At 49.3% G+C, this 17,873-nt stretch overlaps 1 protein-coding gene and 1 pseudogene across 2 annotated transcripts in view; one reads left to right on the top strand and one right to left on the bottom strand.

Annotated features, from left to right (window-relative positions):
* Positions 1-727, bottom strand: part of LOC102839525 — a 3,289-nt pseudogene extending 2,562 nt beyond the window's left edge.
* The window catches only part of SLC1A7 (solute carrier family 1 (glutamate transporter), member 7), an 86,765-nt gene extending 71,256 nt beyond the window's left edge, over positions 1-15,509 (top strand). Inside the window, exons 4-11 of one of the 2 annotated variants that reach the window (XM_006839783.1) lie at positions 4,949-4,991; positions 6,452-6,674; positions 8,245-8,344; positions 9,017-9,250; positions 12,416-12,610; positions 13,309-13,443; positions 14,166-14,268; positions 15,312-15,509. In XM_006839783.1, coding sequence (XP_006839846.1) covers positions 4,949-4,991; positions 6,452-6,674; positions 8,245-8,344; positions 9,017-9,250; positions 12,416-12,610; positions 13,309-13,443; positions 14,166-14,268; positions 15,312-15,509 — 1,231 coding nt within the window. Of the gene's footprint in view, positions 1-4,948; positions 4,992-6,451; positions 6,675-8,244; positions 8,345-9,016; positions 9,251-12,415; positions 12,611-13,308; positions 13,444-14,165; positions 14,269-15,311 lie in introns of those variants that run through there. The other variant, XM_006839784.1, reaches the window with a different exon arrangement.
* Positions 15,510-17,873: the final 2,364 nt, after the last annotated feature.

The raw sequence follows: 17,873 nt of genomic DNA, 5'->3' as shown, positions 1-17,873 counted from the left end.
ACTCGGCCACAGTACAGCTCTTATCGAAGCTCAGGATCCCAGCTGCATACCAGGTATCATCATCCTGGTTGTGGACAGCAAAGGCACTGCCAGCATCGCCATAGCTGGTGTCTTCCTGGTACTTGGACATGCCCGCACAAAAGGTGTGTTCGTTCAGTATGGGCTGCACCCCAACGGGGCTCTTTTGTTCCTTCTTTTCTGCTACTGTGCTGCCTTCGTAGTGCTGTACACACTTGTCTTGGGCAGCCACGGGCAACATGACATACTTGAGGTGCTCAGTAAAATTAAAGTTGGAATGCCGCCCCCAGCCAGACACATACCCCACACGCCCCTCTTCTGCATAGTCCTTGGAAGGTAGACAAATGGTCATTGTTCTCTCCCCTAATGGCACCTTATGTTTGAGTTTGATGAGCCCAATGTCTACCTTGTAGTAGTCAGGGTGGAGAACCACTTTCTCAATTTCCACGTGCTGATTTTACCCCATGTAGAGTTTTAAAGTCGGTGCAATGTCCTTGGCTTTTGCATCAGCGGTATGGTTCAGGAAGAGGTTTTTAGCTGTGCTCAGCAGCCATTTTTCATTGATCAGTGTGGCCCCCGTTTTTTTTGTTTGTTTTTCAAAATTCTACTTGTTTTTATTGGAAAAGTCTAGATTATCACAAAGGTCCCTCAACTGGGTGCAATGGGGCTGATCAGCACCAGCCTCCTCCCCACATACATACTCTGGCATGCTGGAAAGGTGACAGGCAGAGGCCCCAACCTATGCTGTGTACTTGTGGCAAGCAGAGTGTGGCCCTGGGTATGCTGTGGCTTTTGGCTGTCCTGTGTCCTGAAGACCCAGAGTGGCAGGAAGAATGTGTCAGTCCCCACCTCCACCCCACTCCCGTGTCCTGGGTCAAGCGGCCACATTTGTGGGGTCTGCACCCCATACTTGTAGTGTGTGTCTGTGTATTGGGCCAGCCCAGGTGAGGCTTGCAAGCTCACTGGGTGAGTCCCTTTGGCTGTGGGTAGCCAGGTACTTTTCTTGGTCTGGAGGTATGCGGAGTTAAAAGCTAATGTGTATGTTTATGTGTGTGTGTGAGCTATAGAAATTTAATTTGGGAGGCTAGAACCCCCAAGGTCAGGATCAGGCTGGCCCCGGAGCCTCCTCCTCATGACAGGTTGGGAGAAGGCCATCCTGCAGCACTGGCTTGTGCGATCCAGATCCACAGGGGCCAAGACTCTCACAGGTGCTCACTGGCGACCTGATGTCCGATGGGTCTTGGCTGAAAGCCGAGAATATCAGAAAGATATTTATCTGTGCTTTATTGACTATGCAAAGGCTTTCAATGCTATTGACAACATTGCGAAGTATGAGTATTCTGGGACACTTAATTGAGCTCATGCGGAATCTGTATCTGTACCAAGCAAGAGGCAGTTGTTTGAACAGAACATGGGAACGGTGAATGGTTTAAAATTAAGAAAGATGTGCGACAGGCTTGTATTCTTTCACCATTTTTATTCAACGTGTATGCTGAGCAAATCATCCAAGAAGCTGGGTTATATGAAGAAAACTGTGGCATCAGGATTGGAGGAAGACTCATTAACAACCTGCGATATGCAGATGACACAACCTTGCTTGCTGAAAGTGAAGAGGACTTAAGATACTTACTGATGAAGATCGAAGACCACAGCCTTCCATATGGATTGCATCTCAATGTAAAGAAAACAAAAATCCTCACCATTGGACCAATAAACAACATTCTTATCAGTGGAGAAAAGATTGAAATTGTCAAGGACTTCATTCTTCTTGGATCAACTATCAACACTCATGGAAGCAGTAGTCAAGAAATCAAATGACATATTGCATTAGGCAAATCTGTTGCACAAGACCTTTTTAAAGCATTGAAGAGCAAAGAGGTCAGCTTGAGAACTAAGGTGTACCTGACCCAAGCCATGGTATTTTCAATAAACTCATATGCATATGAAAGCTGGACAGTGAATAAGGAAGACCATAGAAGAACTGATGCATTTGAATTATAATGTTGGAGGAGAATATTGAAATTACCATGGGCTGCCAAAAAAACAAACACATCTATGTTGGAAGAAGTGCAGCCAGAGTGCTCCTTGGAGGCCAGGATGGCCAAACTTTGTCTCTCATACTTCAGACATATTGTCAGGATGGACCAGTCACTGGAGAAAGATCTCATGTTTGGTAAGGTGGAGGGTCAGAGAAAAAGAGGAAGAACCCCAGCGAGATGGATTGATTAAATGGAAGCATCAACGGACTCAAGCATGGCAACAATTGTGAGGTTGGCCCAGGACCAGACAGCGTTTCGTTCTGTTGTATATAGGGTCGCTTTGAGTTGGTACCAACTCGATGGCACCTAACAACAACAATTCAATGGGTGAAATTATTTTTTAGTTATTGACAAAGCTGAACCTTTTGTGTGTGTGTGACAGACCTCCAGTGAACATTTCTGCATACTCAGTTGATTGGCAATGGTCACAGACTTCACATCGTCACTGTCCTCACTATCTCTGTCCTGTTGGCACACCACCATTAATATATGCTCTCTGCTCCTTCAAGTTCTCATTCATGCCTTAGAATTATTGCTGGCATCTCAATCTTGTGTAAGTAATTGTTTAATAGGGTGCAGAGCTCAAAGTAGGCATTATTTATTGAGCTAAATTATTATTTAATTTAAAGATGACTTCATAGGATTGTTTTGACTCACGGTCCAAATAGATATGGAGGCAATAGATATGGAGGTCCTTCCAGTCTCAATGTGTCCAGTGAATCAGCTTCCCAATAAGAACTTTTCACTCTGTTCCACAGTTTTTATCCGTTTGATCAAGATCTATCTATTAGATCCCTAATTCAATAGATTTGGAGGTCCTTCCCGTCTCAATGTGTCCAGTGAATCGGCTTCCCAATAAGAACTTTTCGTTCTGTTCCACAGTTTTTATCCTTTTGATCAAGATCTGTCTATTAGATCCCTAATTAAAAGGTTGAGTGATGGCAGCTAGGCACTGTACATTTCTTCCCATCTCATGGCACATTGTTCATGGAAACAATTAAAACTGCAAACCATTTTTCCCTCCTCCAGTTCCTGCATCTCTTTCTTCCTCTGTTGCTCCAGGTAAAGAGAAACCAATTATTATATCTTGGGTGGCCACTGCAAGAAGCTGAAGATGTTTGAAAACTTCTTTTGTGTAGTGATTTGCCTATTCTGTTACAACCATTATTTATTGGCATGTTGATGATTTTGGGTAGTCCATTTATTTGGGTTACAAATATTTGCTGAGTCCCTATTATGTGCCAAACACTCTTTTAGGTGTGAAGGACACAGCAGTGAACAAAACAGAGGTCCCTGCCCTCAGGGAGCTGAAGATTTTGCAGAAGGAGACAGACCATGTGAATATGTAAACAAAAGAAAGATCTAGAAAAGCTCTTTATAAATTTAGGATGATATCATTTTGTCATTGTCTCTTCTGTTTACCACTTGCCTTCTAATTTCATGTGTATTATAATCTACATCTTACAGGACTTCTTAATTTTATTTTTTTTAGTTTTTCATTTGGCAGATAATTTTAAATGTACAGAAAAATCTCAGGCATAGTTCTGAGAGTTCCCAGATTTGGCACTTTCCACCCAGCCTCCCCTGATACCAGCATCTTACACACTACGGTGCATTTATTCAAAACCAAGACATTAAACTGGTATGCCATGATTAGTTCAATTACAGACTTTATTTGGGATTTCACCAGTTTTTTCACTAATGTCATTTTTTTCTGTTCCAGGATCCAATTCCACATTGCATTTAGGAATTCTTAATTTTAATGTAGTGAGATCTTTTGATTTTTATTACTCATTTTGTTCATAGAGAGTCCTTTCATATCCCGAAGTTTGATAAAATACTAACATTTTATTCTAGTTTTGTATGGTTTCAGTTTTTAATTTTATAAGTTTTTTAGACCATCTGGAATCTATTTTGGTATAACTTTTATTTTTGCACATAGCTGCTCAGTTGTGCAGTCTGATGAATGCTTCCTTTTCTCATTGATTTGTGGGACAGCTTTGTTCAAATGTGAAGTATTAGCTGTACTAGGGTTCTGTTTCTGGGCTGCAAGTTCAGTAACACTGATTTTTCTATTCATCACTGTGTCAGTGTTACACTGTTTTAATCATTTCATCTTTATTGCATGTTCTACTATATGGTAGAACAAGAGCCCCTCCACCTTTTGGTTTGGTTATTTGCTGTGGAGTTGGTTCTGACTCATAGTGACCCTGTACAGGGTTTCCAAGGCTGTAAATCTTTACTGGAGCAGACAGCCTCATCTTTCTCCTGCGGAACCAATGGTAGTTTCGAACTGCTGACCTTGAGATTAGCAGTCCAACTTATAACCAGTATGGTACCAGAGCTCCTTACCTTTAGCTTCATAATAATAATATTAATAAAAATGATGATCCCAATTATGTGTCATGTCCTGTTTGGGGCTCTACAGAGAGGATATAAATGACAAAGTCCCTGCTTTCAAAGGGACCATGTATGGGGGAAACAGACATATCAACTAGTGACCACACCCCAGCAAGGTGAAGTCCAGGAGAGAGGCCAGGAAGACTGGGCAGGGGAAATGATGCTTGGCTTTGGTTTTGATCGGTGCTTGATGTGAGTAGGAGTCAGCCAGGCTGAGAAGCAGCAAACACATTTCAGGCAGAAGCAGCAATGTGGACAAAAGCAGGGAACTGGAAAAGTGTGTGACGTATTTACGGAACTGCAAGCCATCGGTATTGGCACTTTAAGTACTGGGGCTGGGGGATATCTGGGGGTGCAGAGGGGTACCACTGTAGAGGGAGGTGAGGCTGGGTCATGAGTCCTCCACTGCCAATGGAGGTTTTTAGTGACTTCATGGACCCCTTCCCAATTCCTGGGCTCTGGATTTCTTCAGTTACTGCCTCTCTTCTTAGGAACATGTTCCCAGCCAACCTGGTGGAAGCCACATTCAAACAGGTGAGTAGGTCCCTGGGCAATGGAGGGAAAGGACCAGCTGGTGGGAAGGCTGAACTTGGCTGGGAGGAGGCAGCCTTGTCCTGAAGGATCCCAGGTTCTCAGATGTTCTTACCCTACTTCCTGAGGGAGGTGGGACCTAGATCCCTAGAGCTTTCCCTGGCCATACCCCTGTCCTAGGTTCTAGTTTTTCATGAAGAAAACTTCTAGGGGCAGAAGGAAACCTTTACTGAGAGCCTGCTCCGCCCTAGGCTCCACACTGGTGATCACAAATACACCATCTCACTCAATCCTCGCAATAACGCTATACTGGATGGGGGAAACAGAGACTCAAAAGGATTAAGCAATTTGCCCAAGATTATACCAATAGTAAACATGAAAGCTAGTAGGTAAACCTAGTTTTGTCTCGTTTCTAAGCCTGCTTTCTCTTTTAAAAATAATCCTTTTGAAAATAATCATAATTCTTTTGTAGTGTTATACAAAATAATCCTTACCTGGATTACTTTGTAGTGTTATACATGGATTATTTTGCAAACACGCAAATACCTTTATATGCCCTTCTCCTTGGGGCACTCTTACTCATCCTGCAAGACCCAAATCAAATTGCCCCTCCTTTGTGAAACTTCTCTGACTCCCTCAGAGTTTGCTCCCTCTTGTAGGTGCTCATAGCAAAAATTATGTCTGGCTCATTTTTTAATGCCCAGCACAGAGTACTCCATACTGGAACCATGATAAAGATGATGATGGTAGTGATAGCAGAAATCTTATATAGGGCTTACCATGTGGTAGGCTGGCTTGTAAGTACTTGACATATATTGTCTCTTTCTGTCCAAAGAGGGAGATAGCATAATGGTCTCCATTTTAAGGATGAGGAAACTGAAGCATAGAGTTAAGTTTCTCTCTTGTTAGGAGACTGTCTCCACTGATAGTACAATGTTTGGGAGGGCAGGAGGCTGTCTTGTTTGGGGTCCCAGGACCTAAGGAATGAGTCAGGGCAGAGGAGCCCAAGCAGATGGCTCAGGTGGTTCATCAGCCTCCCTCAGCCAGGGGCTAACCTGGTCAAGAAGGCAGAGAAGACCTGTGTTTCTGTTAGGTAGCAGAGGGGGCTGACCAAATAGGTAGGTTGATGATTGCTGGCTGCCAGGAGATAAATGGGTGAATGGAGAATTATCCAGGATAATGAGAGGATGGGAGGGTGGTCAGAGAGGGACATGGATCAGTATAAAGATACCTACAAAGACCAGGAGACAGGGAGGGAGGGAGGTTAGGTAGTATGTGGATGGAAGAAGAAAGCTGTTTTCTTGTTGGTAAAATCCTGAGGATAATTCCTGCCCTGCCTTTCTCCTGTGGGGTTTAAATTGGAATAGAAGTGAATATAAATGTACTTTCAAGAAATGTCATTGTTGTTGTTATTAATAACACTTGACACTGACTGCTTTCCTGTTTGGGGTGTCACCTCCCAGTACCGCACCAAGACCACCTCTGTTGTCAAGTCTATTAAGGAGGCATCAGAGGAGGCCCTTCCTCGGCCCATCCTCATCTATGGGGTCCAGGAAGAAAACAGCTCTCGTGTGCAGAACTTCATCCTGGATCTGACCCCACCGCCGGAGGTCATTTACAAGTCAGAGCCTGGCACCAGTGAGGGCATGAATGTGTTGGGCATTGTCATTTTCTCTGCCACCATGGGTATGTGCTTCCCCCACCCCACCCCAGCAGGGTCCCAGAGCCTCTGTCCTTCCCTCCCTCCCTCTAATAAATGGAATTGTCGGAGTCCTGACAATGTGCTGAATGGGTCAGCCCTGCCTTCATTATCTGGATTGTTGTTGTTGCTAAGTGTCCTTGATTCTGTTCTGACTCACAGAATCCCTGTATAGGGTTTCCGGGGCTATAACTCTATGGAGCAGAAAGCCTCACCTTTTTCCCAAGGAGCAGCTGGTAGATTGGAACCACTGACCTTGTAGTTAGCAGCTCAGTTTGTAATCCTACCAAGGCTCCTTTCACTATCTAGACAGACTGTTCCAAATCCCCATCCTGCTCCCCAAGAATGTCTTGGGTCATTCACCACATTAGAGTCTAGTGGTGCTCCTCACCACCCTCCCTCAGAATTCCCCATCCCTGGGTGCTGGCTAAGGAGCTTTGGTGGCATACTGGGTTAAGCATTGGGTCCACAGTTCAAACCCACTAACTACTCTGCAGGAGAAAGATGAAGCTGTGTGCTCCTGCAAAGATTCACAGTCTCAGGAACCCTATGGAGCAGTTCTACTCTGTCCTATGGGGTCGCTGTGAGTCAAATCAATTTGATGACAGTTGCAGGGGCGCTTGTTGGCCTCCAGTGGTGTCTCCCCTTTCTCCTTTCCTGTCTCCTCTTCTGAAACCTTTTACTCAAGTCTGGGGATAATGGGAAAAGGGAGTTATAATAAAGAATAGCAGGAAAAAAGAAAACTAGTAAACACAGCTGTATGTAAAGCCCTGTGCCTTCCTCCCTAACCTCACTGGAGCTCCTCAGGAAGAAGCCCCTGAGCATACAATTATAGGTGCTGTGGGTGCTTTCAGGGAAACCCAGAATGGCCTAGGGAGAATAACAGGGGTGTCAAGGTCCGTTCGATTTATTAATTCCATTTTGTTCATTGGTTCACTCAACAGTTATACCATGTGCCAGCTAAGGAAATAGAATTCTTGCTCTTACAGAACTACAGTTTATTGGAGGAGAGACTGATGGAAAACAGCGGCTCTAAGTTGTATTAAGTGAGATGAAAGCATCAGCAAGAGATGAGAACGGAGAAGGATGTAGGGGAAGCTTTTCTGGGTGGAGAATACAGTAATCAGGGGTGGAGTGGGCAGGCTTGCCTGAGATCTAAAGGCAGAGGGCAGCCAGCTATGCAGATGCAGTGGGTGCAGTAAGGCAGTGAGGAACTTGACTGATTCTGGAAGCTTCCAGGCCAGTGATGCTGCGGCAGAGTAGGGAAGGGAGATCAGGACCGGATAGAGGGAGGAGGGGCCTGAATCTAGGGCGTGGCCAGGGTCTCCGTGTACAAAGATGCCGGCAGGAGTGTCCAGGGAGGAGGCAGAGGAGAAGAAAAGAAAGTGGGAGGAACTGAGGCCTCTGAAACTGCTGGGAAGAGGGCCAGGGCTGAGATCCGCCTGTGCGTGCGGGTCGGCTGCAGGCCTGCCTCCCGCGTGTGTCTTCACGTGGAGGCACGTGTGTCTGGCCTCCCCAGGGAACATCTGGATGTACTTATGTGTCCCCGCCCTACAGGCATCATGCTGGGCCGTATGGGTGACAGCGGAGCCCCACTGGTCAGTTTCTGCCAGTGCCTCAATGAGTCCGTCATGAAGATCGTGGCGGTGGCTGTGTGGTAAGCCTCGTTTACCCTCTCACCCCACCACTCCCCTCAAAACCAGACCATGCCTGATGAAGAACGCCATGACCTCATTTTCGGTCTCCCAGGAGAAAACTACACACCGGTCAAAGTTAGGGCCTGGGACCTCCAGAGCTTCGCACGTTTCTCTGAATCCCATAGCCCCACGCAGACCCAGTCCTAGCCCTGACCCTGCCTTTTCTGGACTAGTCAGGTTATGGGTCCATCCGGGCCCACTGGACCAGAGCTAAGAGCTAAAGCAGACCTTGCTACTCCTGGGGCCTCAGTTTCCCCATCACGTGGAGCCTCGTTAGCTCAGTTTTTGGAAAAAGGAAACATTAGAATTAGAACCAACTTCCACACCTAGGTTCAGAGTTCAGACCTAAGGAATCTTCTAGTCCAACCTTGCACAATTCAAATGGGGAGATGCAGAGTCCTTCCTAAAGTCTCCCACAAAGATGTGGCATTGTTGGATCTGGGAGTGCTCAGAGGAGCTGGTCTATTAAGGGTAATATTCATAATGCTATGTGTCTGACCCTAGACTGGCATCTTTGGATAGGGTGCCCTTTGGTTCTTGCGTGACTCCTTTAGGGCTAAGAAAGGATGAGACATGGAGTGATGTAGGGCCAGGGCTGGCACCTGAGTCCTGAGCTGCCTTGCTCACCCTAGGTACTTCCCCTTCGGCATTGTGTTCCTTATTGCTGGCAAGATCCTGGAGATGGATGATCCCAAGACCATTGGGAAGAAGCTGGGCTTCTACGCGATTACGGTGGTGTGTGGGCTTGTCGTCCACGGTCTCTTCATTTTGCCTCTGCTCTACTTCTCCATCACCAAAAAGAACCCCATCGTCTTCATCCGCGGAATTCTCCAGGCCCTGCTCATTGCACTGGCCACCTCCTCCAGGTAGTCTTGGGCAGTGGACAGGATGGGAGCTGGTGGCTTGACTCTGCCTATATGTCCATAGTCACAGAGCCAGAGAAAGGGCCAGTCTGGCCTATTTTGATTGATTTTTTTCCCCAAGGCCCCACCTACCTAGAGAAAGCCCTTATGCTTTCTTGAGGCTTTCTCCTACCTGAAATGCCCTCAATCCCTAGAGTTTACTCCCTCCCACGGGCTCATCCTCTCCACATCAGCAGAAGAGACTACTACAGTCTGACAAATCTACAGCTGCTGTTGCCTCCCGCCGCCACATGGTGCTGCTGTTGGAGATGCCCCCCACCCCCCCACCCCCGCTTCCTCACCCCCACCCCCTCCCGGCACAGTCCTGGGACCTTTCCCAGTCTCCTTTTGGGACCACTTTGCTGGATGCCTTGGCAAAGTAGCTAGATCAGGGCTCCATCGCTCCCTAGCTGTGTGACTGTGGGCCAGTCACTCTACCTCCTTGGGCATCAATTTCCTCATATACAGAATGGCGATAATGACAGCCTCTATAAGGAGCTCTGGTAGCGTAGTGGTTACGAATCGGGCTGCGAACCTAAAGGTCAGCGGTTCGAAACTACCAGCCGCTCCGCGGGAGAAAGATAAGGCTTTCTACTCCCGTAAGGATTTACACCCTCGGAAACCCTGTACAGGGTCGGTATGGGTCGGAACCGACTCGACGGCACTTAACAACAACAACAATCTACTTCATGGGGTTGCTGTGTAGATTGACCAAGCTCTGGTAGTATAGTGGTTACAAATTGGGCTGAGAACCTCAAGGTCAGCATTTCGAAACTACCAGCTGTTCTGTGGGAGAAAGATGAGGCTTTCTGCTGTGGTAAAGATTTATAGCCTCGGAAACCCTGTACAGGGTTCACCACCAAGGACCCTCCACTGCTGCTGAGTGCAGCCCTCAGGCAGCCTGAGCCTTGCTGTATGGTTGTCAATCAAGTGGAAAGGGAAAGAGGTGACCATTTGCTGAGCATTTTACCCTGAGAAGAAAGACGGGCGGTCAGACTGCCTCAACTGCAGGAAGACACACATCAGGGACTCAAATTCACATCTGGCTAGAAAGAAAGGGCACGCTCTTCCTTTCAGCCCTTACCAGACCTCAGCTGCCCAGTCTGTAAAATGGGACACCTTTAGTTACAGAAGCACCTCTTGCAGAACTCAGGAGGAGGCGAAACCCATTGAGGGAAAAGGCCTAGGAACCTACAACCAGGGCAGAGACTGGGAGGTGAAGGCAAACTCTACTTGACAGGAGCCGTCAGCCTCGGCCCAGCACATGTGGGGATTGTGAAAGTCTCTGGCAAACGGAACTGGGGCCCCTAGCAGTCACCTCTGGGGTGAGGGAAGGGGACTGGGACCACAGCAACCCGACTGCTACTGAGCACCATCAAGTCAGTTCCAACTCATGGTGACCCTGTACAGGGTTTCCGAGACCGTAAACCTTTATGGGAGCAGAAAGCCTCATCTGTTTCCCACGGAGTGGCTGGTAGGTTCGAACTGCTGACCTTGCAGTTGGTTAGTAGATCAACGTGTAATCCACTATGCTACCAGGGTTCCCCTAGTGCCACTGGAGGTGGGGGGGGGTTGCCATCTAGTCATCTGTGACTCATGGTAACCCGATGTGTGTCAGAGTAGAACTGAACTGTGCTCCACAAGGTTCTCAGTGGCTGAGTTTTGGAAGTAGATGACCAGAACTTTCTTCCAGGGTGCCTTTTGGTGAACTCAAACCTTCAAACTTTCTTTCTACTAGAAACTGAGTACATTAATTGTTTACACCAACCAGGGACTCCTAAAACTCTAAGAATACACATAACAATGTTAACAGTAGGTAACCTTGACCAAGTGCTTACACTGTGCTAGGCATGGTCCTAAGTACTGACTCATTTAATCCTCCTGAAAGCTCTGTAATCTAGGTATTGCTGTTGTTGTTGTTGTTAAATACCATTCAGTCGGTTCAGACTCATAGTGACCCTACTACATAGGATTTCCAAGGAACAGCTGGTGGGTTTGAACTGTCAACCTTATGGTTAGTACTAATCCTAGAGCACCTCACCAATTTGGGAAAAGGAAACTAAGGCACAAGGAGATTGCTGGGGTCACATGGCTAGTTATTGGTTGGTAAGTACCGTGAAGTCGGTTCCAACTCATAGTGACCCTGTACAGGGTTTCCGAGGCTATAAATGTTTACAGAAGCAGAAAAGCCTCATCTGTCTCCTGCGGAACAGCTGGTAGTTTCGAACTGCTGACCTTGAGGGTGGCAGACCGACTGGTAACCACTACGCTACCAGAGCTTCTTTCACATGGCTAGTTGTTGTTGTGAAGTGCCGTCAAGTCGGTTGCGACCCCTTATAGGGTTTCCAAGGAGCAGCTAGTGAGCTTGAACTGCCGACCTTTCAGTTCAAACGGCTTTGCAGTCTGGCGCATTAACCCACAGTGCCACACCCAGGCAATTTGGCCCTGAGAAGCTCAGGCGGCACAATGGTTAAGAGCCTGACTGCTAACTTCCAGGCTGGGAGTTCAAACTCAGCAGCCACTCTGTGGGAGAAAAGACCTGGCAATCTGCCCCTATAAAGATTGTTGTTGTTGTTGTTGTTGTTATATGCCATGGAGTTGGTTCAGCCTCATAGCAACCCCGTACAGGGTTTCCGAGGCTGTAAATCTTTATGGGAGCAGAAAGCCTCATCTTTCTTCTGCAGAACAGCTGGTAGTTTTGAACTGCCGACCTTGAGGTTAGCAGCCCGATTCATAACCACTACGCTACCAGGGCCACAGTAAACTATGGACCAGCTCTACTCTGTTCTATAGGGCCGCTATGAGTCAAAATCAACTTAATGTTACACAACACCAGTCTGGCCCCAGAGCCTCTGCTGTTAACCGCTTAGACCACAGTGGCCTCTTCTGTACTCTTGGCACAGCCGTGTGACTCTGGGCCTAGCACACACTGGGTGGCCAACTTCCCAATCTGAGCCAGCCCGCTTGAGTCTGGGTTGGGAAGGAGCGTCTCCGAGGCATCCACTCACTCCTGAAAGGATGCCACCCTTGACCCTTTTCAAAACCCTTTCAGTCAGTCAGCTGCCCGGGAGGGACAGTCTTATCTGTCCCAGAGGAGGTGGTAGACAGACACTGGCCCTCTTCCCCTAGCTCAGCCACACTGCCCGTCACCTTCAAGTGCCTACTGGACAACAACCACATTGAACGGCGCATCGCCCGCTTCGTGCTGCCTGTGGGCGCCACCATCAACATGGACGGCACTGCGCTCTATGAGGCTGTGGCTGCCATCTTCATTGCCCAGGTCAACAACTATGAGCTGGACTTTGGACAGATCATCACCATCAGGTGCTCTCCTCTGGCACCCCACACTCTGCAATGATAGGGAGAAGGGGCTTGGAGGGGCCTTCAGAATTCTGAGGGGGTCTCCAAGGCCCAGAGAGGTCAAGGGGCTCACCCCAGGACACAGCAGGTCAACACAGGAGCCAAGACTGGATTCCTAACACAGAGTCCCTGCCCTAGCACCACACTGCAGCCTGAGACAGGCAGAGGGATAAGAGGGGACTGCTCCAGGAGTCAGGGCTGGAGCGGTCTTATAGTTGAGTCAGGCGGAGGAGGGAGGGCACTGAAGGTGGGACAAGGGGAGCAGACACCAGAGAGAGGGTGGAGGAAACTGGGAGGTGTGGAGAGGGTTCAAGGTAAGGTCAGAAGGTCCGTGGGCATAAGTTTAACCCTGTGGACCAGCCCCAGAGGGAAGTTGTGGCCAAGCTCAACCAGTGGAGGACCAGATCCTCTGTAAACCTCTACAAATCCAGCTTCCTGGGAACCTAGGCTCAGCAGCTACTGGTACAAACTATCAAGAGGTTCTCCTGAGGCCAGGAATGGCAGGCCCAGGGGTACATGGGTACCTTGAGCAGGGACCCTGGCATTCCTAACCAACCCCCTACCCCATCTGGCTATTCTGAGACCCTGGCTTTCCCAACCCCTCCTTGGAGCCAGGCAAGCACCAACATTGTGTTTACTCCTCCCCTTCACACTCCACACAGCATCACAGCGACAGCGGCCAGCATTGGGGCAGCGGGCATCCCTCAGGCCGGACTCGTCACCATGGTCATTGTGCTCACTTCTGTGGGACTGCCCACTGAGGACATCACCCTCATCATCGCCATTGACTGGGCTCTGTGAGTGGTGGTCACACCAACCCCCAAGGAAGGGCTGACTTCTGAGTCCCTAGGCACTGTTGGGTGGGAACTGGGTCCCTTCCTGGACGCGGGGGCTTCCCACTGACCTACAACTGGCTACATAATTTGTGGGGTCCAGTGTTCAATATGAAGATGCTGGGCCCCCCCCTTTTTTTTAATTATGAAGAATTTCAAGATGGCTGTAACAAAGCATTCAGCCAACAACAGGGTACTACACCCATGAAGCCGGTCCTGAATCAGTCTGCTTCCACAACACCAAGGAGTGCTTGCCACCCAGCTCTGTCCTGACAGCCAGCCACTGCTGTTAAGCACCTGCCATGGCACTGTTGTCTGCCATGGCAGTAACTCACCCAAGCACCTAGTAACTCACCTCCAGGAGTTCTATGGTGCTGTGGGTTCATGTGGTGGTGGTGTGGTAATGTGCCGTGGAGTCAGTTCCAACTCACAGCGACCCTGTACAGGGCTTCCAAGGCTGAAATCTTGACAGGAGCAGAAAGCCTCATCTTTCTCCCATGAAACACCTGGTAGTTTCAAACTGCTTACCTTGAGGTTAGCAGCCCAACTTGTAACCACTACACAATGTACTGGACTGCAAGGTCGGTGGTTCAAACTCTCCAGCTGCTCCTCAGAAACCCTATACAGGGTTGCTATGGGTCAGAACCGACTCAACAGCACTTAACAACAACAACCTTGTCCTTCAGGGACCGTTTCCGTACCATGATTAACGTACTGGGTGATGCTCTGGCTGCAGGGATCATGGCCCACATCTGCCGGAAGGACTTCATTCAGGACACAGGCACCGAGGTGAGAGCAGTGCCCCCCAGCCTGAGGTGGGGAAGGAGAATGAATCCAGGAGTATGGTGGGCAGGGCAGCAGGCTCTGAGCCTCAGGCTCCTCATCTGTTGATGGGGGTGACCAATGAATTCCACCAACATGTGTTTACTGAACACCTAGCGTGGCGGCCCTCCCCACCTAAATGCAGTAGGAACAATGAACATGATAAAACTGGTCCTTGTGGATCTGACATTCTCCTGTAACACTTTCAACAGCCGTGCACATGTGGTAGGCTGTCCCCACATCATGGGGAGAGAAACTGAGACTCAGGCAGATGAGTCCCTATCCTCTCACCGGACCCCTCTCAGGTCCCCTCGTCTTCAAAGCAGCCCCAGGCTGAGGCAGGACAGCTTGGGAACTGGGGCCCAGAGAAACTCTATGATCATTGGGAGTCACACAGCACGACTGCAGGAAAACAAGTCACATGGTTCTGTTTTCCTGAACCTTAGTCCTCCCTAGTCCTGGTGTGGCACTGTGGGATAAGCCCTGGACTGGAAGGTCAGTTTGAACCGTAAAGTTGGCAGTTCAAACTCACTAGATACTCCTCAGAAACACTATACAGGGTTGTTATGCATCAGAACTGACTCGAGCACTTAACAAATATCTAACCTCTGCTGCCTCCATACAATAATCACTGGACTGGACACCACAAGGTCGGTAGTTTGAGCCCACCAGCTGCTCTGCAAAAGAAAGATGAGGCTTTCTGCTCCAGCAAAGATTTACAGCTTCAGAAACCCTATATGTTGTTGTTGTCAAGTGCCGTCGAGTCAATCCCGATCCATAGCTACCCTGTATAGTGTTTCTGAGGAGCAGCTGGTGAGCTTGAACCGCCAACCTTGCAGTTCAAATGGCTTTGCAGTATGGTGCATTAACCCACAGCGCCACACCAGGACTCCAAAACCCTATACAGGGTAGCTAATGGTCTGAACTGATTAGGTGGCACTTAATAACAATAATAATAATGTCTAACTTCAGTCCCTCCTGTTTTTGCTAAGGCCCATTTCCCTCTCCAGAAACTGCCGCCCTTTGAGACCAAGCCGGTGAGCCTCCAGGAGCCTCCAGTGGCGACCCAGTGGAGTGGTTGTGTGAAGAGCGGGGGCCCCTCCCGCCCCCACCACGTCACTGTCCAGGTAGAGCAGGACAAGGAGCCAGCCACTGGCTGCCTGGACCACTGCACCATCGAGATCAGTGAGTTTGAGACCAATGTCTGAGCCAGTGGGGCTGCAGAGGCCAGGGGAGGCCTCCGGGGTGAGGGATCTATCCCAACTTATCAACATTTCCCAAGCAGACGACAGGGCCCAGAGGTAAAAGTTGCCTGTCCCGCACCCAGCCAAAGTATCAGGACCCTGCAGAGCCCACCCAGAGCTGTGATCTGATCAGAAGCAGCTGTTTCCACTGAGTTAGCCTGCAGGACACAGGCAGGGGTCACCCACTTTCTGGATGAATGGAGTGGAGGCTCTGAGTGAGTAATGAATGCTAAGACCAGGACCTTACTCAAGTCTTTCATGCCAGCCACTCCTTCCAGGAGTACGGGGCACCTGGGGGCCAGGAGAGGTGCTGCCTCACTCCAGGAGCCCCCACAACCCCTCTGTTGTCATTTTATTAAAGAAAATCACCATGTCCCCACTTCTGCCCCAGCTGGGTCCCACCCAGGCAGGCTATTCACCTACCCCATCACATGGTCTCAGTCAAACAGCTTTCCCCTAGGATAGGCCTTCCATGGGCCATGTGGGCTCTTGCATTGCTCATCCTATGCAGAGACAGGGATACTGTTTCTAGAGTGTGAAACCATCAGTCCAGCCTCCCAGCAGACCGACAGCGAGGGAGGTCCAGCCTGGGACGCTGTGGTCAAACTTCCAGTGTGGTCCTGCTGTCAGTAAGGCCTGTGTGCAGGTCATTGTAAGGATTCCTATTCCTTTCTGTGTTTGCAAATCCAGTGGTCACCAAATAAAGGAATTTTGTGTCTAAAGTTGGTGGGTTTTTCAAAGAAACCATACATGTACCCTGCTAGTAGTCCTTTATTGGTTGAGCTAGGCTGGCAGAGTGTAGACTGTTGGGGTAGCCAGAGTTTGCACAGTCTGTTTAGGTGGTGAGAATACAAATAGGCTTGTCTGTGTGGCCAGAGTGTGGATAGGCCTGTCTGGAAAGCCAGAGTGCAGAGAAGCATGCCCAGGTGGCTGGAGGGAGGACAGGCATGTCCAGGGGCCTGTCTCAGCAGCCACAGGGTGGCCAGATTTTGTTCAAATGTCCCAGATGCACATAGACCATTCTGAGATAGGGCTCTGAGGTCAGTCCCAAGAGGAGCACATTTCCTCAACTAATCTGGAGGAGATGTGCCTGAGGGCTCTGTGAGGAGGCTTGCAGGGGGTACAGCCTGCTGTGATGGGCCTGGGGGAGAAGATTCAGCACTGGGGGCTAGAAGGGTCTAGCACCATGGGACCCATAACAACACTAAGGCCCAGGGAGGGAATGGGCTTCCTCCATGTCACTCATAGAGTCAGAAGGACCCCTGCCCCCAGCTTCCTGCTTCTGAACTATGTCCACTCTCCTCCCAGGGCTGCCAGGGAGAATCTGCTAATGGCTGTCCTCTGCCATGCCCAGGAAGGACCCTGACCCAGGACCCTCCTTCCCACCATGGGACTGGAACTGGGAGGGATATCATTAGTGCCCCTTCCTTTGTTCAAACTAAATTGTCTAGGAGCAGTCACGCCCACTTTGGTGTGGACTGGTTACTTCTCTGAGGAAGGGATCTGCTCCTTACTCGACTTGACAGGAAGCACACCAGCCCATCCTTACACACTTCCAATAGCGGGAGGTCACTACTTCCTAGGCAACACAAACTCCTGTGGGGCAGCTCTGCCTGTCAGAGGCTCTTCCTTACTCCGAGCAGCAGTTCCAACCAGTTCCAGCGCTGCCCATGTTGGGTGGCAGGCACACTGGGCATGTCTACTACTTCTGGCTCTGTGGAGACCTGGGCCCCAAGTCGGTTCTGCTCCGGCTTCAGGCCGGCTTCCGGTTCCCTTCCCACCTCAGTCACCCTCTATGCGATGGACACTGGACAAGGTTCCATCAGTACATAGAGGCTCCTCCAGGTCAGGCCTGAACTACCCCAAGCTGGGCAGGTCTTTTGTTTAGACACAGCCTCTGGGGCTGCAGTGTGAGCTGACAGGAACATTGTGAGGGTTACCTGCCCCCATGCTGATTCCAAGTCGGTGGTCTTCACACTTCTCCAGGCCTCCTCCTTACCTACAACTAAGCCCTGTCTCCCTGGACCTCCGCTGCCTGTCTCCTCCCCAGCCCACCCGGTGCAGCCCAGCATGGCAGGAAGCAGGCAGACACAGCTACGGGCTGCAAGGACAGGGATAGAGCTTTTATATTAGTTTTTCTATAACAAGGAAAATCAGCTTTGAGATTTTTATCTTAAAAAAAGAATGAAAAACAAAAGATACCCAGAACTTTCCCACAGGCCCAAAGAATGAAGACAGCATCCAGTAGACAGTGGCTGGGTCCCTCCTGGCTCTCTCTGGTCCAGCTTCACAGCCTCATTCCTGCACTGAGGCTCCGAACAGCCACCC

The sequence above is a fragment of the Chrysochloris asiatica genome, unplaced genomic scaffold, assembly GCF_000296735.1.
Source record: "Chrysochloris asiatica unplaced genomic scaffold, ChrAsi1.0 scaffold00026, whole genome shotgun sequence".
NCBI lineage: Eukaryota > Metazoa > Chordata > Mammalia > Afrosoricida > Chrysochloridae > Chrysochloris > Chrysochloris asiatica.
The sequence above is the reverse complement of the archived record's forward strand: the minus strand, read 5'-3'. Positions and strand labels throughout refer to the sequence as shown.